This window comes from Ambystoma mexicanum, chromosome 1p (genome assembly GCF_040938575.1).
Source record: "Ambystoma mexicanum isolate Mex_15411 chromosome 1p, UKY_AmexF1_1, whole genome shotgun sequence".
In the NCBI taxonomy this organism is placed as follows: domain Eukaryota; kingdom Metazoa; phylum Chordata; class Amphibia; order Caudata; family Ambystomatidae; genus Ambystoma; species Ambystoma mexicanum.
Window position 1 is genome coordinate 1065939037 of NC_090921.1, and position 23267 is coordinate 1065962303.

General features: G+C 45.4%; 1 protein-coding gene across 3 annotated transcripts in view; it reads left to right on the top strand.

The window, feature by feature from the left end:
- Nucleotides 1-9669, top strand: part of LOC138447993 (SLAM family member 8-like) — a 656143-nt gene extending 646474 nt beyond the window's left edge. For all 3 annotated transcript variants that reach the window (XM_069604529.1, XM_069604520.1, XM_069604517.1), the window contains one exon: nt 475-9669. In XM_069604529.1, the coding sequence (XP_069460630.1) occupies nt 475-514 (40 nt within the window). In that variant the 3' untranslated portion in view covers nt 515-9669. The remainder of the gene's footprint in view (nt 1-474) is intronic.
- The last annotated feature ends 13598 nt before the right edge of the window (nt 9670-23267 follow it).

A 23267-nucleotide genomic window follows, 5' to 3' on the forward strand; every position in this document is an offset into this window, starting at 1 on the left:
AATGACATTTGGTCTTAATTTCTTTATCTGTATTTGGTTATTGCTGAAGAACCTCTCAACATCTTGTTTTCAAATTGGCCTGTTATTTATATATAATTGTGTTTACATTATGTTGGCTAGACTGAGTTTTCTCTAATATTTTCCTGAAGTTGAATTTGAAGATACGTGTGTCTATCACTGATAGGTATCCATATTTGTTTTTTTATTTTCCCATTTACACTGCATTTTCATTACCTTTATCTTTTGAAAAATGTGATTTTAGTACAGAACAGTTCAAAAGATATTCACATTGACCATAAGCATTCAATAATTCACAGTTAAAGAAGCAACTGAATTCACCTGGCATTTTATAAAGATTACTGTATGATTGAAAATATGTTCTACTTGATAACTGTTTTTCTATTTTTAAAATGAAATCATTCTTTTTAAAATTAAAATTGGAGTAACAAAATATATTTTTCATGCTTGATTTAGTCTGCTTACTGTCTGGAGATTGAACAAGAAAGAAATATGAACCCGACAACAATCTACGATGAACTCAAATCACCGCCAGATCACCCTACCTGTAACAGCTTGATTGATGTGTGTTGACAAGGCAAACGCCGGAGGGGGAAAGGTTTTTCTGCAGAGACGTTCATGTGTGTATCAGAAAGAATAGGCTTGCAAGGCAAGAAAACATGCATGCTTATGCAGGTTATTAAAATGCTTTAGCATTCTTCCTGTTTTTCCTGTCAATAGGCCTTAGCGTGATGTTTTCATAAGCGGGAACTAGTTTGCTATTTTCCTATGTAGAATTCCAATATGGCTGTATGCAACAGTAAATGTTGACATCTGAAATTTACAGTTTTATTTACATACAAGTGAAGGTCCCCCAAAGAGGAAGCCTCGCACCAACAGTCCTCCTCATCTTCCAACAATCAACTTCCCCTTCCAATATCCCAACATCATCTGGATCATGACATGCGTCATGGTCCATAACATGCCCTTACCAATAATAACAACCACAACATCAACATGACAGTAAACTCCATAAATATTGTTGGTTACATAAGGCTAAATGTACATCAATTATCTTAGAAAAATGATTTTGTTGATAAGTGAATGTACAATATGTGCATGGACCCTAAAAAATATAATGCCCAACCATATAACATGCTATAAATAACTACTATAGATAACTACAACCGATAATAAGATGACTTAGGTGCAAGTTGTTCACTCTGTACTTATTCTACAACATAATCGCTCCATCTACATTCCTTGTTCTAGTGCTTTGTTGACTTCCACCCACTCCATTCCACACATTGTCTACTCCCAAACAATGCCTGGCACCCTGTGACCAATCCTGTGGTTCCTCTACAGTCAACAAAAATAGTGTCCACAATTATAGACACTCACGTCCCCTGCACACCACTATTACTGAACAACAGTCAAAGTTTCAAAACAATAATATGCAATTTAATGTATCAACAAAAATCAAAATATCAAAACGCATGTCACCAATATTGCTCTCTCAAGCACATTTTCATTAAACTATGGGCATTCATCACAATTCTTTGTGTCAACATCCGAGGAGGAACCAGTTTCTTCCTTCTCAATAAACTCCACCCACACAGCGCCAACACATCTTTAACCATGATATACACCATATCACAATGTGGTTTTATAGGCCACCCTCCTTATATATACACCTTGTATGTACATCACCAAATGATGTAATCCCTTATCCCCTTCAATGGCCCTCTTCCACCTCACCACCTCACAAGCCAAATCTCATACGCAAGCGACCCATCCATATGCTCTTGCCAACATCTCTTTTGTAACCTTACGAGAGATAAAAGCTCAACAGAAAACATGAACTCCTGTATGTTTGTCATCCATTTCGCAATCCAGGGTGTTGCCATACCCGACCCTCGAGGGAAGAACAAGAGAACAAAAGGTTTATGATTGCTCCTTACCAAAGATGCAATTACCCATAAATATGTCTGAAAATATCTTACTGCCCAGTAACAAGTCCAGGCCTCCTTTACAATGACTGAACATTTCTTCTCAAATTCAGTCAATCCTCTTGACACAAACGCAATAGTCACTTCTTCTCACCACTTGTCATTGGCTCAATACTGCTTCTATGCTATTCTGACAGGCAGGAATGGTCAAAATAGTTTTTTGCCACACTTCAAACCTTTGTAGAGTTACAGCTCTCACTACAGCTTGTTTAGTTTCCATTACTGCCTTCCGTGTATGGTCTAACATTATCTTCTAGTGCTCTTTTCTTTGCTTCCATCAATTCCGGTTTAGGGGTCAACCCTTCCCCTGTTAACACATTACCTAAATATGTGACTTTAGTCACCTTGACTTGCCACTTCTCCTTTTTCACCATCAAACCAGCCCTTTTCAATGTTTGGAACACCTGTTGCACCAAAGTATGATGTTCACTCTCCTCCCACGCAGCAATGTATCATTGTGGAAACAGTATAATCCTCTTTTGCCTTTAAACAAGTTCTCCATAACTCCTTGAAAAACAGTACTAGCTGAAGCCAGCCCAAATGGCATCCTATTTTATTAGTATGCCCCAACGAGGTGTTATAAATAGCGTGATGTGCTGTAACTCAGAGTGTAACTCTGTTTGGAGACAAACAACAGACAAGTCAATGGTGGAAAATCACCTTACCTTCCCCATTATTGATAACATGTAACTGATGTTAGGAAGAGGGTACCTATCCACCCATATTGCTCTACTGATATCAGGTAAATCCACACACACACATATTTTACCATTGGACTTCTGTGTAATCACAATAGGGGACAGCCATTCACTCACTTCAGTCAGCTCTATGATTCCTTCAAGACATAGCGCCTCATCACGAGTTGAGCGGTTACGCCAGTGCTATTACCGCCGGTGCTATTGGCCCTACCGCCAAACCCCCCGGCTCACGGGTTTGGCGGAACGGTTAGTGCCCATTCCCCATTGGGCCCATTTGGGAATTCCTCATTCCCCATTGGGCCCAATGGGGAAAATTCGCACTATTACCGCCGGCGGATTTCCCGCCGGTGGTAATAGCGTCGAAAATCGGCAAATTTGCCACGGATTTCCACCCAGCTCAGCAATAGCATTACCACCGCATTTAAGGGTTACTACCAGACTCGTGATGAGGCCCATAGGGCCTTATTACGAGTCGGGTTGCTGCCAGACCGTAACATTTTACCAGCACCTAGCTTCCCGGTGTCACCGGGAAGCTAGGTGTCAGAACATTTTACTCTCCAATCCCGTGGAGTCCAACAGGACTCCACAGGAATGGGTTCACGGAAGCACTGGTGGGAATGGGAATTAAGGAAATTATGGGCCTCAGTATGAGTGTGGCAGTCCGGAAACAACCGTGCCGGTAAGCTTACCGGCACCCGTGTTTCTGGATCGCCACACTCCGAGCCTGCAGCGGCCCCAGTAGGTAGACTCATCACGGAAGCACCGGTAATCCATCTAATACCCATCCTGAAAGTACTACTGTGTGCTGTTGTAAAGTCTCTTTTGTATCACCTGCAAGATCCAAAATAACTGCAACGACAAAGATGTAGGGAAACATGAAACACTACCCTAGGAAGAATTACCAAGGGACTGTAACAAGGTGGCTTCAAGGAAGCATGAAGAGGACCCCAAAACAACTGGAAAGATATTTTGACGTCATGCAGGGGCAGACCCCACTGTATAAAGTAGAGATTAAAGAAGGAGTCAGTGACTCGGGAAACAGGAAGCTGGCCTGCAGCACCATGAGGAAAACTGATGTTATGAGATACCGGCCCGGAAGATTCAAATTCGAAGAAAAGGACTTACCGAGAGGCAGTCATCTCTAGAGAGCGAGAACCTCAAGCAGCAGGCGGAGAGGCTCTCTGTGAGTCGGGATGTACCGACTCCAACATCCATTGTGACGAAGTTGGTGGTTGCTCGACCTCCACGAGGTGTATCAAGCAATCCAGAAACGATGTCCCGGACCGCTGCAAACAAAACAGTGCCACAGAGACAAACTGAGACAGAAACCAAGGAAGAAAGACGTGCAGGAGTAGCGTGTGCGCGGGAAGGCAACCGAGACCCTGGAACGAACTGGAGATGTCCTCCAACCACAGCCAAGGTAACAGAAGTTGCAGAAGACCCATGTGCGGTCCGGGGGAATTTTCAAGTCAGTTAAAGTATCAAAAGTTACTCGGGAGTTATCTCCCTCGTCACAGTGATATCCATAGAACCAATAGAAGTGTTACTCAGGAGTGATCTCCCTTGTTACAGTGATACCCAGAGAACCAAGAGTCAAGTATTACTCAGGAGTGATTTCCCTCACAGCGATATCCAGAGAACTAAAAGTAAAGTGTTAAACAGGGGTGTTCTCCCTCTTCGCAGGGATACCCAAAGGACCAAGAGGCCAGTATTTCTTGAAAATACAATCCTGCATATTTGTGCAGATATTCAAGGAGAGGAAAGGCATAGCTCAAGGGCAACATGCTCACCTTGGAAGCAAGACGTGCTCACCTTGGAAGCAAGAAGACGCGGAGCAACACAGGTTCGATCCCCGGGTCCACGCTTAGAAACCTCTGGGTATTAAGTGCGTTATAAATAACCTATCATATCATATCATATTTCACAGTCTCCCTAACCACCAAGCCTACTTGCAAAGTACAAAGTACATCAAGAGTGAATTTCTTCATCACAGTGTTGAAACCAAGAGTCCTAAATATCAAGAGTGTCTCAGGAGTGAACTTCCTCGTCAAAGTAGGAAATCCAACTGCATGAAAGGGATCAAAAGGAGCAAGAGCAGCCCGTGAGCAATCTCCTCTGCAGCCAAGATATAACTATCCCCAAGAGGGTATTTGTATTTTGTATTTTGTTTATTTATGTAGCACGCTGGGCCTAAAGGCATCTGGGCGCATATCTTGGGAGACAGTGTTACAATTACATACAATGGAAAATAAGTGGCTCTACCAGCTTACAGTCAACATGCGGGTAGAACTACAATATGACATGTGTATATACAATATATTATGCTTAAAGCATGTACAGACACTAAAGATATACAAGCGGTTACACTAAGAGTACAGGCATGAAAATATAGGAGGTTCACAAGAAAATATGGGAGGTTCACAAGAAGATAAGTTATCTACGTACAAGAGATATAGACAATGAAGAAAACATTCAACAGTATGAAGAAGAATTGGGTATCAACAGTAAGAAGAAGAACTGAGAAAAGCTTGATGCAGTTGTTTATCAATCCATGGGAGGAAATGAAAGGACTTCTAAAAATGTGTTCTGGAGACTATCAAGGAACAGTTTTCCAAACTCCCCCAAGTAGACAAGAAGAAGGGAGTCATTCTCCTGGTCAAAGTGCTTTTGGTAAAACAGGCCCTTTCACAAGAGACTACCATTAGGTCAACCACGACTGGATGATTTCACCAGGAGAAGGGAGTCATTCTCCTGGTGCTTTTGTTAAGAATAACCTTGAAGAGTGGGTGGTGTAGTTCTTAGTGGCCGGGATAGAGTAGTTGGCTTAGACAGAGGACAGTACTTTTTGGTTTTGACAGACATCCTGATGAGCACCCAAGTATTTTCTGTTGAGGCAGGGATAACCCCTCTCGAGGAAAAGACAGGTTTACTTTCTTTGATTTATTAATAAAAGTATATAGCCAAAATGAGAACACCTTGTCAGCCTCCTTACTCCATCACGCCACAGTACACATCATGGAGGTCTAGTGATGCAAGAGAATAGTGATGTCCCTTGAGGTTATCATCTTGTATTTCTGTCTATTTATAGATTTGTTTAGTGTCTGCAGGTCCAGAATTGGTCACCACCTTCCATCTGGCTTCTTGACCAGGAAATACTTGGAATATACAATGTTTCCCCAGTGCTTCTTGTATGGTGTTATTTTGGAGCATGTGTTCGACCTTTTGCTGTAGAAATGTTTGGTACACTGTTTATGGTTCTTTTGGCGGTGTGTTCGTGGGTGTTCTGAGGAATTCTAGGACATGTCCATGCCTTGCGATGTCCAACACCCACTTGCCTAATAATCTTTCTTAATCTTTCTTAATCTCTTTCTTAATCTCAGTGGGAAAGATGCTTTGTGATTCTGCCCCTGACATTCAATTGCATAGTGCACCACTTTTCTGCATTTTTGTGGTGGTGGATGACCAGCCGGAGTCTCTAAGAAAGGGGTGGAAGAACTTCCTTGCATGTAATGATGTGAACAATCTCACTCTGTCACATATATCATTAGGACTTGTAAGGCCTTTTGATTGTATCTCCGGGCATAAATCTGTGCAGCAAAGCCATCCTGTCTTCTAAGAACTGCCCCATTATTTATCTGCTTGAAGCCCATTTCCATGGTGTCCACTGCAATGTGTATGTTCTCCTTCTCAGAGCCCCTAGAGCTTATTTTCACTTTTCCTCTGGCAAATGCTCCAGTATAGATGCCATCCTATGCCACATTTTCCTATCATATCTGTCCATTATGTCAAAGGCATCTGTCTTCTGTCCCTCAGTATCAGGTGAGACAGAGGATTTTGTTGCTTGTGAATTGGCCTTTCCACTGGCCACCACAGAGACCACTGATTCAGGAGTGAATTGGGCAGTGAGGTGTTTTGTTTTCCGAATCAGGTACCCTACACTCCTTGTTGAGTTGTGCTTTCAGTGCAGGCTCTGAGAATGGGTGTTTCACAAGGAGGTGGTATTTCTCCCACACATGATATAAAATGGGGATAGAAACCACTGCCTTTCTGCACGTATTCACATAGTTGAATAAGAAGCAGCACTTTTCCTCTCAGATTTTGGGCAAAGGCTTCACACACCTTGTAGATCATGGCATGAAAATATCCCACCTCATCTAGTGGACATTTTGGGAATAGAATATGTACTCCAGTCATCATCTCTTTTTGAGACCACAGATGAAGGATCTGTGCCCCTTGCATCGTCATCTGTGTCCGTTTGTGGCAATTCTCTTACTTCCTAGTCCTCCAATGTAATTAGGCAGTGGATTGGCTCATGAAATGGATATCTAGGTGACGTGGATCTTTATCTTGGTACCCTGGATATTGGCCTGCCTCTGCCCTCAGCGCTGCAATGCTACTTTAGCCTGGGTGTCCTTGACCTGTGTCCTGGTGACCTGAATCTTGGCCATCTTGTTTGTTTCGTTGCTGGCATGGGTTTAGGCTATTGTGGCAATTGTATGTGCAGATTGAACTGCAATATTATGGTCTGTAATGATGTGCACTTGCATTAGCAACATTTGCGAGTGGATGCCCCAACCTACTATCTGCATCTGAGGTATTGGTATTTTAAGTGCTGCCACCTGTGACAGCACAAGTCCTTGTTGGCAGCTTTGGCACATGAGCCGTCACCCTCTCTAGAGGTAGGGGAGATTATCTAGTACAATTTTTATTAGGACTGACTCCTCAGTCTGAAAACATTGGCGAGAAACCATGCTGTGCCCCAAACTCTCCGTCAATATGATATTCCAGGATTTGATGTGGCATCACTTCTAGGAATATAATTGATGAGACAGGTCTAATGGGTGAGGCAGGTCTTTGGGGAAAGTGCAATTCCTGCTCTGAGGTCTTTTAGTTTTTTCCAGTTTCGGTTCCACTGCTTCCATCAACTGGCTTTTTTGCATGCTCACTGATGAGGATAGCTCTGGCAGAGGCACTTGCTGCTGCATTGTAGACTGAGTCATCACCAATGGTTCAGCTTGTCTGGCTGGGTAAGATGGGGTCAGCATCGCCGATGACCCCATTGATGATGACTTGGACGATGACTGGTCCTTTGACCTGACTATTTCTTCTGTCAACAACTTATCAGCCTTTTTCCTTGAGGGTTCTCCCTTCGTTGATGTATTCTTCATCGACAAGTCAAGGTGTCTCATCAACGATGTTGTCAACGGTTGGTGTTTGTGTGACTTTGGCGACGATGATGGTGACGTCCTGATGCCATCACTGATCAATGTATTCCAGACTTTGAAAACAAGGCTCCCATCTGTTCTGATGTTATCATCGATTTACTTCTTGATGCTCTTGTCATCGATGGGTCCACAGCGACACGGCTGCCTTGAGAGAATTGGTAGATGGACTGTTCGTCGACAGGGTGTTTTGAGATTTCAACATTGTCTTGGGTGACAGACCGCTCAATGACACAGCGCTGTAGTATTGGTTGGATTCTTGCCCTTTCATCATGGGGTTACGTTTCACCTTATTATCTGGTCCATGTGGCCTTTCTTCAGACCTAGATCTTTTTTGGGTAGATTAGGTCTTTTCTCTAGATCTAATGGCAGCTACACTCGTAAAGGACTCTGACTCTGCTACTGAGAGAGGATACTTGCCCTCATTGAGCCAACACACCATTGCCTGCGTCTATCGCTCAGTGTCTTGGTGCTGAATCCTTGACACATATCACCATCTTCATTAGTATGATAAGGTATAATGTGGAAGGACTCTGTTTAGCACAAGTGCACTTAGGATCTCAGCATGACCTCTAGGGGTGGGGCTCAGTACTCGATATTGCGTTGGATGGGAAAAATAACACCCTAAATGAGTTGAATGGACAGTAAAACATGCCTGTTTTCTTTACTGTAAAGTAGGAAGTGTGTAACTGAAGATTCTCAGTCTGGTGATAGGGAATATCCAAAACATGTGATCTATGAAAGAACCAATGTTGGAGAATGTAAAAGTAAGTTGTTCATGAGAAAGTGCAAGCATTTTCATAATATTTTTCCTTTCCCTTTAGTGTGTTAAATTGAACATTGCAGTGAAAAAAAGATCCTCACAAGGAAGCAATCTTGTCTGGAAATGTCATTGCTATTTCCCTGTCTGCTTTTGAAGTCAGAATATTTAGAATGCAGTCAATAGCAGTAGATATGCACTGCACTCCGAACATTCTAATTGGCTGAGAGGATGTCGATAATGACTTCCATGTACTTATATAGCCTTATTAACTGAGGGAGGGGTCGTTATTACGGATAATGAACCACCACCAAGTTATGGCCTGAAGCAAAGCAGAGAGTCATACATTGGGGAAGGGTCATTATCAAAAGCAAATATGACCCAGGGGCTATAAGGCTATTAGCACATGGTGGTGGTAGCAATACATGTTTTGTATTTTTAGTGGTGAAGGAAGTAATGGTGCTTTAAGGGTGAGTAAAGTAAATAGATAAACTGAGTTAGTAAAATAAATGTGGATTTTTTGCAGTATTTAAATAACATGGTTGTCTTCATAAGTTAAGCATTTTTATTGCAACTTGGTTGAACTGGAACAGATTTAACATGAGCACGCATTTGGTGTCATGCAAAAGTAAATGGTTTCTCTATAAGAATGTAAACAAATTTTCCAATGTTTTATCTTTGTCTTTCGTGTGTTAAATTGCATGATGCAGCAAAGAAAAGATCCTGCCAGAGAGGAAGGGTCTTGATGAAACAAAATGTTGCCTTGTACTTGTATTGTTATTTCCCAGCCAGCTTCTGAAGACAGAATGTTATGTTCAGAATGTAGTCAATAGCAGTAGTTATTAACTGCTCTCCAAACATTCTGATTGGCTGAGAGGAGTTCATTAACGATCTCCATGTGCTATTGGGAACGACGATTCATTTTGTCATAGATTCTTTAATCAGCATGTTGTTTTATTGAGTATTAAACTGTTTTGATTCTATCATTTCATCACTGTGGTTCTTCAAGAAAAGCTCTCTTTAAAACTTCTTCAAGTCGGGGCATTGCCACCATGACCTGCACATTAGTTGTCCTTGTGCCAACTTGGTTGGTGCCAACTTGCAGCCTGATTGGGCTGGTTAATTCACTCTTACCTCTCAGCTTGAGTAGCAGTGGCAGCACAGCTGCCAACCAGATACCTTCATGACTTCTTGAAATCAGCTAGGGGTCAACATGCAGAACAGGTTCCATGAAGCCAATGATGAAGCAGAAGTATCTCATGGATCCTTGCAATGGGCAAGGAGACATGCAGTACTGTCCTAGAAACACTGTTAGAACCAGGGCTCTAGCTTGCAGATCAGGTACAATGATGCCAATGATGAAGCAGAGGTTTCCCACAAATTCTTGGAAAAGTAAAAAGATGGGTAGTACTGTCCTAGAAACACTATTGGAATTAGGACTCTAGCATGCAGGCCAGGCAACATGATGCCGAAGATGAAACAGAAGTATCCCACGATCCTTGGGAAAAGTAAGAAGACACATACTAAGGTCCTATAAACATCTTGGAACTGTGCCTCTAGTATTCATCACAGGTATCATGACCTCAGTGATGAAGTAGAAGTATCCCACAAAGCCTTGGTAAAGAAAAGAGATGTGTGGACTGACCTAGAAGCAATCTTGGAACTATGGCTCTAGCATGCAGGGTAGGTACCATGACACCAATGATAAAGTTGAACTATCCCACTGATCCCTGAGATAAGTAAAGAGACACGTAGTACTGTCCTAGAAGCAATCTTGAAACTAAAGCTCTAGCATGGAGAAACGGTCCCACAATACCAAAGATGAAGACAGATCATCGAATGGATCCATGGGATAAGTAAGGAAACGTGTACAGGCACTGGCATGAAGAACAAGTACCATGACAGCAATTATGATGCAGAAGTACTCCACAAACTGTTAGGTAACACATAGTACAGTCCTAGAAACAGTCTTGGAATTAGGGCTCTAGTATTCAAAACAGGTATCATGACACCAATGCTGAAGCAGGAGTATGTCTCAGATCTCTGGGATAAGTAAGGAGAAATGTAATGTGATCCTAGAAGCAATCTTGGAACTAGGGCTCTAGGATGTAGAATAGGTACCACAATGCCCTCAATGAAGCATATGTATCCCACTGATCTTTGGGATAAGTAGGGAGACACATAGTACGGTCCTAGAACCATTTTTAGAACTGGGGATCTTGTATGCAAAACATATGATGATGCAAATGATGCTGAAGTATCCCACAGAACCTTGGTAAAGTAAGGAGACCTGTAGTGCTATCCTAGAAGCAATCTTGGATCTACAGCTCTAGAACACAGAGTAGGTACAATGGTGCGAATGATGATGGACAAGTATTCCATGAATTCTTGGGATAAGTAAGAAGACATGTAGTACATTCGTAGAACCAATCTTCAGTTGTCCAGGGACATAGAAAATAAATGTATCCCAAGCGAACATGACCCCTCCAAAGAGCTACAAGGCTATTCACACATGGTGCTCGTAGCAATACATGTTTTGTAGTTTTCACGGTGAAGTAAATAATGGTGATTTAAGAGTCAGTAAAGTAAATAAATAAGCTGAGTTAATAAAATAAATGTGGTTTTATATTGCAGTATTTCAATAACATGGTTGTTTTTATAAGTTAAGGATTTTTATTGCAACTTGGTTGCACTGGAAGAGGTTTAACATGAGCATGCATTCAGTGTCATGTAAAGGTAAACGGTTTCTCTATGAGAAAGTAAAAGCATTTTCCAATGTTTTATCTTTGTCTTTCGTGTGTTAAATAGCATGCTGCAGCAAAAGAAAAGGTCATGCCAGAGAGGAAGGGTATGAATGAAACAAAATGTTGCTTGGAAATTGCATTATTGTTTCCCTGCCAGCTTCTGAAGACAGAATGTAATGTTCAGAGTGCAGTCAATACCACTAGGTATTGACTGCACTGCAAACATTCTGATTGCCTGAGAGGAATTCAATAACGATCTCCATGGGCTTATAGGAAATATTCATTTTGTCATAAATTCTTTAATTTGAAAACTGCATGTTGCTTTACTGACTATTAAACAGTTTTGATCCTATCATTTCATCACAGTGTATTTTCTCGTCCTTTAAGGAAAGTTATCTTCTAAACTTCTTTATGTTAAGTTAGTTGTTCTAGTGCCAACTTGGTTGATTCCAACTTGCAGCTCCTTCTGCGTTTCTGGATATGCACCTACAGGCAAGAACTCAGGCATCCAAATAACTTTTCTGCTGGTTGCTTTGTAAATCTGTACAGACTGGGCTGGGTCATTCCTCCTTCCTTCTCAGCTTGACTAGCTGGGTTTGCACCAGATACCTTCAGGACTTCCTGGAATTAGCTAGGGGTCTAGCACGCAGAACAGGTTCTATGAAGCCAATGATGAAGCAGAAGTATCTCGTGGATCCTTGCAATGGGTAAGATGACATGCAGTACTGTCCTAGAAACACTATTGGAACCAGGGCTCTAGCTTGCAGATCAGGTACAATGATGCCACTGATGAAGCAGAAGTTTCCCATGAATTATTGGGAAAGTAAAGAGATTGAGTTGTGTAGTACTGTCCTAGAAACTCTATTTGAATTAGGACTCTAGCATGCAGGCCAGGTAACATGATGCCAAAGATGAAACAGAAGTATCCCACGATCCTTAGGAAAAGTAAGAAGACACATACTAAGGTCCTATTAGCATCTTGGAACTGGGCCTCTAGTATTCATCACAGGTATCATGACCTCATTGATGAAGCAGAAGTATCTCACAAAGCCTTGGTAAAGAAAGAAGATGTGTGGACTGACCTAGAAGCAATCTTGGAACTATGGCTCTAGCATGCAGGGTAGGTACCATGACACCAATGATAAAGTTGAACTATCCCACTGATCCCTGAGATAAGTAAAGAGACACGTAGTACTGTCCTAGAAGCAATCTTGAAACTAAAGCTCTAGCATGGAGAAACGGTCCCACAATGCCAAAGATGAAGACAGAACATCGAATGGATCCTTGGGATAAGTAAGGAAACGTGTACAGGCACTAGCATGAAGAACAAGTACCATGACAGCAATGATGATACAGAAGTACTACACAAACTGTTAGGTAACACATAGTACAGTCCTAGAAACAGTCTTGGAATTAGGACTCTAGTATTCAAAACAGGTATCATGACACCAATGTTGAAGCATGAGTATCTGTCAGATCTCTGGGATAAGTAAGGAGAAATGTAATGTGATTCTAGAAGCAATCTTGGAACTAGGGCTCTAGGATGTAGAATAGGTACCACAATGCCCTCAATGAAGCATATGTATCCCACTGATCTTTGGGATAAGTAGGGAGACACATAGTACGGTCCTAGAACCATTTTTAGAACTGGGGATCTTGTATGCAAAACATATGATGATGCAAATGATGCTGAAGTATCCCACGGAACCTTGGTAAAGTAAGGAGACCTGTAGTGCTATCCTAGAAGCAATCTTGGATCTACAGCTCTAGAACGCAGGTACAGTGGTGCCAATGACGATGCAGAAGTATCCCATGAATTCTTGGGATGAACAAGAAGACATGTAGTACCATCCTAGAACCATCTTCAGTCATCAAGGGCCATAGAAAATAAATATATATGTTCTTTGTTATCAAAGGGCGTAGGTATAATATATGTGGTATATTACTAACCCAACATATTAGCATTATGAAGGCAAATACATGAGCTTTATATTGGATAGGAGGCTCCCAGAGTCCCAGAAATTAAGCCACTTTTCATGGTAACTACAGTTACAGCTAAAGCAAATGCTTTGTTTATTTATTTATTCCCATTTTCTCCCGAAAGTGTTCAATGCATTCTGTTGAAGCATTACGACAGGACTGGTGCTCCCTGTCAATTAAACAAACATGGGTTTCGAAGACTTCTTTAGGGATGCTAGCAGTTTGACAGAAAATTGTTGGGCTTGTTAAGTAGATATTCTCTTTGAAGAGAATGAGCCTCATTACGAGGTCGGAGGTAAGGGAAAAACGATGTCGGTAAAGGATTACCGGCATCGCTAAATGCTCCGGTCCATTAGGACCCGCCAACCCGCTATTTGTTGCCTCTAATAGCGCCATTGGCATGGACATGCGACCCTACATAGCCGGCAATAGCGGCATGGGGTAAGCAGGAGCTGAAGTCAAGCGGACATGCAAATAACGGCCTACAGAAGCCCGAAAAGTACCTTACCGGCATGGAGTAAATACCAGCATCGCGAACCACCCGTAAATATCCATATGCAGTGTTCCCAACTGCCACAGGTGCACACAATCATCAAAGGTGGAGGCTATGTAGACTGGGCCAGCACAAAAGGAGCACACCCCACCCCTTCCCATGCCCAGGCACACACCAAAATGATACCAATACTAGTAGCAATGTTGGGGCTGGAGGGCATGATTGCAGTGGAACTCCAGCAACAACAACAACAACAACAGGCAGCACAGAGGAGACGCAGGAGGAGAAGGAGGGTGAGGCAGGCAAAGCATGCACCACCAGTGCAGGCAGTTGTACCACACAGGCAGCCTCCAATCCCTCGAATCAGAGCCAGTCCATTCAGCCTAACCGCTGAGCAGATCCACACCCTCTACCGTCTGGACCGGGACACCATCACCACCATTGTGGACATCATGCATACCGACATTGCCAGCCTCACAGACATCCGTACCACCATCCCCCCTCTACTGAAGGTGGTGTCTGTGCTCCACTTCCTGGCCACAGGCACCTACCAGCACACAGTAAGGCAGATGCACGGCATATCACAACCATTATTGTCACGTATGCTGAACCAAGTGCTCAATGCCCTCCTGAAGCACACAGGCGACCACATATTCCTACCACGGACTGCCCAGGAGATCTCCAACACCAAAGTTGGCTTCCATTCACTGGCAGGCATCCCAGGTTGCATTGGTGCCATCGACTGCACCCATGTTGAATTGGTGGTCCCATATGCCATGGAGGTAGTGTACCGCAACCGTAAGTTATACCACTCCATCAACGTGCAATGGTATGTGACTCAAACAAGATCATCACACATTGTTGTGCCCGATTTGCAGGATTAACCCATGATTCAATGGTCATGCGGAACTCAACGATACCACGCTACATGGAGCGACACGCAGGGCAACGATCCTGGCTACTCGGTGAGTTGCATGTCAAGCTCATTGCAGTGTGATGTGGGGAGATGATTGGGGGGAGTGATGCATACTTCACCTGGCTGAGATGGGGAGAGAGATGCATACTTCACCTGGCTGAGATGGGGGGGGGGATGCATACTTCACCTGGCTGAGAGTACCTGAGAGGATGGACCATGCTCAGACCCCAAAGCAGGCCACACTGGACCTGACACCTGACACCTAAAAGCAAGACGTAAACTGCCCTACTATGAAAATGAGTCAGTGCTACAACCATTCCATAGCCATCAACATGTACACTGCACATAATCAGACCATAGCCCCTGCAACACAATGCAGCGACATGCAGTTAGTATGGCCAATGCACATGACCATTACTGCGTACAAAGGAGTCACATGAGGGCAAATACATGAACCCACTCCTACACCAACACAGAGGTCCAGCATAACAGCATGGCAACATCTGCCGCCGTGGAAAGTGAGATCATCAAAGGTCTGCCATCAATGGTGACAGGATGAAAGCATACAATTGACCACACATCACCTAGATCATGGGAAGAACCGGCGTGGACAACGACAGCGCATGAGCACTCATAAGGAATAGGACACCCCTGCAGCCACTAGACAATGCCACGCACACCTGTCGATCAGATTAATTCACACATTGCAGTTACTTTATGTGGCTCTATTCATGCATGTATATGTGGATGCAAACAGGAAATTAATGCATGCTGTTGTGTCATTGATACAGGTCCCATTTGATGTAATCACTTACACATAACCATTGTTGCACACATGCAGGTGATGCTGGCTATCCCTTGAAGAGGTGGCTCCTTACCCCTGTCCGGAACCCGCAGAACAGGCACGAAGAGGACTACACTCGTGCGCATACACGTACCCGTGTTGTGATTGAGCAGACATTTGGCCTTTTGAAGGCACGGTTTCGCTGCCTCAGCAGGTCTGGTGGGGCACTCCTGTACGGGCATGCGAAGGTGGGCAAGATCATCATGGCATGTGTCATGCTACACAATATGTGCATCAGATGGAATGTGCCTCTACCCCCTGACGCTGAACTGCAACCTCCTGACGAGGGGGATGAGGAGGGAGGAGATGGGGCTGCACTCAGGGAGGTATCGATGCACAGGAGGGACGTGCCGTGCGCCAGACTTTGATTAACCAATGTTTCTAACACACATGGATGCAGAGTGAGCCATGGAGGTGGGACTAAGGGCACTGGGTGTGTCAGGGACATGGACACTGTACGCTGTTGACCAATAAAGCACACGTACACAATAAGCAGTGTCCAGTCATGTGAATTCTCATTTCACAACAGGTGTATTGAACAAATAGAACATAGAAAGTGCACAAGCCCTCCACCCCTCACACCCTCTACCCCCTCCCCCTCCCCCCTCAACTTCCCCACACACCCTCTCCCCCCTCTCAACTTCCCCACACATTGCATGCACCACTTCCCCACACATTGCATGCACCATTAGTCTTCATGAGTTCCGAAAGGCAGGCTGCACCTACACCCCTTATCCACTGCCAGCATCAGGTGGACCCCTGTCCGACCTGCGCAAGTTCCGCCCAGACCTGCGCAGGGGGCTGGTCTGAGTGGAGCTGACATTTGAGGAGGTGCCAGGTTGTTCAACCACCTGTGCGGGACGCAGGGCCTCCAATGCTGCCACCATGTGGGTGAGGACCTGCCTCACAGCCGCCAATTCGTTGCATATGTCTTTGGAAGTAGACCCAAGGGCAGATTTGAGGGACGCTGCACATTCCCTGATATCCTCCCTTGCCTGGCTACATTCAATGATGTGCTGGGTCACCAGCCCTGTCAGCTCCTCCTGGCGCTGTTGGATCACCCTGTCCCCTCTTGCCTGTCCCGGACACTGGTGGATGTCGAAGGTGCATGCAACATGGTTGGTGCTTCATGCATGCTCGCCGTGGAGGCTCCCTGGCCATGACTCCACAGCAGACAGCTCATGGCTGCTGGTATTGTGTATGCTGGGTGGGGAGAGGTGGGGTGACTGCAGGGGGCCTGTAGCGGTAGGTGTGCCAGGTGTCAGACTATGTCCTCCATCATCTGACACGGCTGCTGTGGCAGCTGCCTCTCTGACAGTACTGCTGGCAGTGGATACAGTGCCTTCAGCCACTGGCTCCTGTGTGGTGGTGGCTGGCGTGGGTGCTTTGGTGGTGGGCATATTGCACATTGGTGCTGTAGGTTCTTCGGTTGTGTTGGGCTTGTGAGGTAGTCCTGGTTTCACTCTTGCCCTTGATGTTGAGGGCCTGTTTGCTCCCTCCATGCCGCTGGACTTCTTGACTGGTGTTGCAGGCTGCTCCCTGGGGTCATGATCATCGCTGTCAGATTGTGTGCCTGTGGGGGATGAGGAGAGGGAGAGCATTAGTGATGGGTGTACATGCATCGGGCATGCATTGAGGTAGCAGCATTTCTATGGAATGGTGGGTATTTTCCGTTGGAAAAGTGACATACGGGTTGCTGGCCTTTTGGGTGGGTCATGCAGGGATGCATCTGGGCTGACACATGTATGGGGTGCTGTCAAGACCGATGGGGGGTATCTGTATTTCCGCTCTCTATATGGTAGAGGGGAGGCACAGAGGACCCCAGCCAAGATTCTCGATTACGGTAGCAATGGACGAGCAATCAAGGCCTAGCTTCTCGGGAGGGGATGCAGGCTGGTTCTTAAGTACAGTGTATTCCCCAAGCCCCCACAAAGGAATGTCCACACACTGTATTACTGAAAACACAGTCTTTACATAATTAATATTCAAAGGTTATGTACACTTATCACAATAACGCACTTTGTGCTCCGGAAGATCAACAATGATAAATATCTACAATTCTAAAGTGGTACCACTAATACTCGATTAGAGTGCATCAACACGACTGTCAAAATGCCCCACAGATCAATAGCAAGGAAACCAGCAATAGAGAGAAGAGAGAAAGCAGACGGATGAAACAATAGGCAGAAGACTGGTCCTAGCTACTGGACGCAGTTTCTGAGTGGAGATCCCCCCACCTGGGCAACCTGTAAACTAACAATATAATAAAACAAGCCCAGTCCATATATTGTTCAGGAGTCTCGTTCTCTCCTACAATGTTTTACCCCCCCAATGTACCTGGTGGAGTAGAGTTCGTCGGCGAGGCGTCGACCGATCCTTCTTGAGTGACTCCCTTTAAGGCAGGAGCCACGGATCGTCGAGAGGCGTCGCGGACTCGGGGTTCGGTGTCGGGGAATCGACGGCCCTTCTTGAATGCCTTCCCTTTCAAGCGGGAGACACGAGGCGTCGAACGTCCGACCGTGAACCGGGTAGAACAGCGTCGGTGAGGCAGCAGGCTTTGATCCGAGCGGTGCTCGTCGACGACAGAGCGTTGGCGTCCTGCAAGGAAGAGGCGTGCGGGGCACCTCGGTGACGATAGTTCTGGACCGCAAAGAGATGAAGAAGAACTGTGGCCCAGCAAGGGCGTCGAGTCGTCGGCGTCTCTGCGATCTTTGGGTGGCGGGAAACCCACCGGTGGATACTCCTCGGCGCGTCGACGGTCAGGCCTTCTCCAGCAGGAGACGACACGGCGATGCAGACGAGAGCGTCCGTTGATCAAGTGAAAGTTCCTTAGGCAAATGGGAGCACGGCGGCTCCAGTCGGCGACGGCGGTCGTCGACAGTGGCGGACAACAGTCCGGGTGCTTCTCTTTGGAATTCCTCAGCAGTCCCCGTATCGGGTCGGCAGCCTGTCGTAGGTCTGTCTACCAGGGAGCGTTGGCAAAGGTCAGCTGTGTACGATGGTCCCTCGTAGCTCGGGAAGAGGCCGCCTTACCAGGTCCTCTCTGGGTCAGTCCTTGGAGACACAGCAGCCTTTAGATCGTGAAAGAGAGCCTCGGCAATCCTTCTCCTCCAGCAGGGCCTCAAGGTCAAGCGTCAGTTACTCCAGTTACTCGTCGTAGTGGACTTCAGCTTCTGAACAATTTCCAGTGGTGAGAGGTCCCCAGATATACTATTCGGTCTCTCATCCACACTGCTGGCACACACTCAGCAGCCAATCGTACAGAAGGGCATTCATGCAGTCGGTCAGCCAATCAGGCACGCAGGGCATTCAGGCCACTCTTCTCCCGCTCAGACACTCACAACAAGGAATGTGGATTGAGAAAAGTACTCAGCCATTCAACACTACACACTGCATTCAGGCCAGTTTCGGGCAGGGCTGTCTCAGTCTTTGTCCCTCATGGCAGAAACCAGACAGCCACAACACGGAGTGCATATTGGTCACACTCCCCATTCACCCAGGTCCCACCCACAGGAGGTAGCCACAACATACAGTCAACGGGAAGGCTCCAGTCAGTCTAGCTGGGCCTTCACAACAACACCATATATGGAACTTCCACCCAACAGCCAGTCAGGGGGAAGGGACAGAGTCAGGGCTTCCCAGGACTTTGGGAAAACAAGGTATCAGGCGATAGAAAGCAAGAGGCCACCGGGGCCATCTTGTTTCCTACCAGGAATCAACTGATTCCAATGGCAGGGCCGGGGTACCCCAAAATGGCGGATACCCAGCGCACCTGTCAATTCAGCATGTAGCTGCCACCAGCCCATACCCTGCTCTGTGGGCCACCCACGGGTGCCCAAAAACATACACTAGGGGCACAGGGTTGTACCCCTACCCACAGGTGCCATAAGGGTATCCCATGGGTCTGTACACCAAACCAAAAAGAGAGAGCTGCACCGCCAGGAGTCCCACATGGACTTCTGCGCGGAAAACACGACAGAACACACGATAAGAACAGAAAAGGACAAGGATACGGAGGCCCTGTCCCTCCGATGCATTTCCAGCATCACAGGTGCATCATGCATGTGGACAAGACGGTGCTGTGCACTGCCTGTATGCAGGTTTGCGTACATGTGTCTGGTGGCCCCTGCTTTGCATCATTACACTGTCAGTTCGGGGGGACATCTTCATGGTTTCCATTACACTGGTTTATTTAGGACATCTACCTGCATCAGCCGATGATGGGGCTCCACGCTTCATATCCCCCACTCCCTCAATTGCCTCCATTCCGATGGTGCTCGCACAAATCTCCTCTCAGCGAGTCATCTTTATGGGTGAGCCACCTCCGCCACCTGTTGCCATTCCCAGGCTACGGTTTGCCGAGATGATATTCCGGATGCGTAGCCGCAGGTCATCCCAGTGCTTCCGGACATCTTTCACTGTGCGCGGGGTGGTGCCAACCACACTCACTTTACGCGACACCTCCGCCCAGATTTCTTTTTTGCGCAACAGTGCAGGTCGGTGCATGTCATTGAAAAACACAACATCCCCATTTTCTACCATGGTGTCCACGAGCATGTTGAGCTCTTCTTCGGAGAAGCGCTCCTTGCGCATGCGCGCAGCACCTTTTTTCAGGACCTTGGGAATTCTAATATGCTGCTGGTTTGTTTTGGGACAGGTGTGGTGGTGATGTGGATCTTCGGTGCAGAGGATGGCAATGGATTGTGTTTTTCAAGATGGCCGCCGTGCTCTTTCCCATTCCTGTGCGGTGACGCTACTTCCGGTTCCGCCTATTAGCGGTCGCCGCTATTAGCGGTGGCCACTATTAGTGGCCACCGCTAATAGCGGTCACCGCTAATGCAGGAGGCATGGATGGCGGTGGTGCTATCTGCACTTTACTCGATGCCGCTAAGGGCGATTTTTGGGTCTTTTGCGGCATGGCGGTGAGGTTGTTACCGGCATGGCGCAAAGCTTGTGGCTACAAAGTCATAATAGCTCTCTAATAGCGGGCTCTAGGCTACACAGACACAGTTTGACTTAACTTACCTCCGACTTTGTAATGAGGCCCAATGTCTCCTTACCTTCCCAAAGGGTTCACTTTAATTTTCCTCTATCTCAAATTGTGCTCTTCCATTGTAAACTGAAAGGTAGGTTAAACCTTGCAATGGATTGGTCTCAAACAGCCTTGGGATACCTCAAGCCTGCTCAGTAGAACTAAAGTCCCCAAACGTTTGCAAAGATTAAACTCTTACTCCTGCAACATCTTTAAAAAAAACACATATCTGCACTCATTGTTTGAAATAACAATTTGTGGGGTGGCTAAAATGGGCGATGGAGAAGTCGCATAAACAATAGCTCTGATGACCCTTACCTGAAGGCGTATTAAAGCAGGCGGTTCCCATCCCCACTGGCTTGACAAGGACCCTGCAACACAATCTGAAGGAGGGAGCATCGATGGAAGGAACGTGCGATGACCCGTGGCACTGACAAAGAAGGAGTGGAGGCCAGTGCTGGACTGGCCCACCGGGACATCGGGACTTTCCCCGGTAGGCCTTGGGGCATAGGGCCTCATTTCTTGCTGGGAGACTTGGGGGAAGGATACACATATTTTGGACATGAATTCAATAAAAAATATCAGGCCAGCCTGGGTGGTTCCCTAATAACTGGCTGCTGCATGCTGTATTTCTTTTCTGCCGACGACGGGCCGAGCCGGCCCCGTGGCTCACACCTGCGCATTTTGTGAGCTCATATTGCACAGGTGCAGTGCAGCCGAGGCCGCCCGTGTCGACAGTGTACTGCTGACTCTGCTCTGCTGCTGGCTGAGTGCTCGCCTCGATGGCGACTGAGGCTGAGCGCAAGTGCTGCCATTTCAGGTGCGTGCCGCGCCCACAGTGATTGGCAAATACCTCTTTCTCTTACTGTGTTTCTAACTAGCTCTCCTCCACTCTCTGTGCTCCTGTGTCTGCCGCCTTCCCTGTTTGCTTCTATCTTTTTCTGTTTCTAGCTAACTGGTTTAATATCGGACTTTCTGTCTTTCTCACTCTGTCTATATGACCCTTCTCTCTTACTTTTTCCTTCTTTCTGTTTTTCCATCCCCATGTTTCGCTGGATATTTCAAATGTTGCCACAATGCACAGGGGCATAGCTTACTCCAAAATAATAGGAGGGGGAGGTGGTGATTGTGTGGTTCTGTGCTTTTCACAAGTTACACGTGGGGTAAGAATAATATATTGATCACTACTTGGGTCCAGGTACCTCCGCTCCTTGTTAGAGGGCTCGCCTGATTCTCCCAATCTACTCTAATCCCTTAGATGGAAGTACTAAGTACACTTTTTCAAAATTAATGGGATCCTCGCTCTGAAGAAAAATCTCAGTCACAGATTTACTCTGGATTATGCTCTCAAGGTTAGTAGTTGGGCTACTTTATACCTAAACTTTCTAATATGGGATGCCATTTTTTGCATGCCGCAATTGATGTATCACATTTAGTGGGTTTCGAGTCCTGATCTAGTCCTGCCGAGCCTGGGGACACTGATCTTGTTTGGTGGCACTCCTTACATGATGCCTTCTGTTTACCCTTGATGTATACTTACATTTAGGGGTATTAGCAGGACAGGAGCAGATTCCTCCACTTTTAACTTGAGCACGGTGTATTCACATATTTGCGCCTTTTCACTATGTATATATATTTGTTTAGGGAAACTTATGTCTCTCATAATTGTTCCATCTCATTTTTTAGAATATATCAATATCTCCTGATGAAGACGTAACACAAAAAATGTTAACACGTCGAAACCGGTAGAGAAAGTGTGGATAAGGCTATTTGAGAAGACCCTCTATTCTTTGCCTATCCGAACCATTGACCACTCTCAAGAATCACTGTGGTTATTCTGTTTGTTGTTGTTTCTCACAACATATAATAATTTTTGTATAAATAATCGGATTGTGAATGAATTATGATGTTTTACATGTGTTTTTTGCTTGTACTTATTGATGTTGTGTATGAATGAGTTACTGTATGGTGTATGGCTGAAGATAAATGTGTGAATGATTTAAGAGTATGAATTTTATGAAATTATGATGAGTTTTTAAACAAAAGTGTTCTGCTACTATGTTTAATTAAATAATTGTTTGAGTGCAAAATAAACCTGTGATTAAACTCACACAACAAGTAATGTATTAGGTTTAATAAAATCCTTAATACGAGAAATTTAAATGATATTCTCTGGATGTTTTTTCCGAGACTACACGTTGTGTCCACGCCATATTTTGCCTTCAGGTCTTTAATTCCCTGCGTTTGATTGCAGCATTGCACGGCTGTGCAGTGTGCAGTGCTCCATGAGGTGAGTTACATGAAACTCCATTCAGGTGAACATGTGAACCTAATGGGATGTGTGACCTACTTAAAAAGTGCGACAATGCCTTGCACAAAGTCGGGATCAACGATTTATTCCATTAAAAAAAAAAAAAAATAGACTGTTCATCATTGTAGCCCCACCATCAAAGTATATGGTATTGCTCATTATCACCCAGGACCTGTTCCATCTGAAATATCTGCTCAGGCCCTGGGCCACGTTTCCAAAAGAGATGTGAAGAGTAGGGCCTTCCCGCTGCCCGCTGAGGGA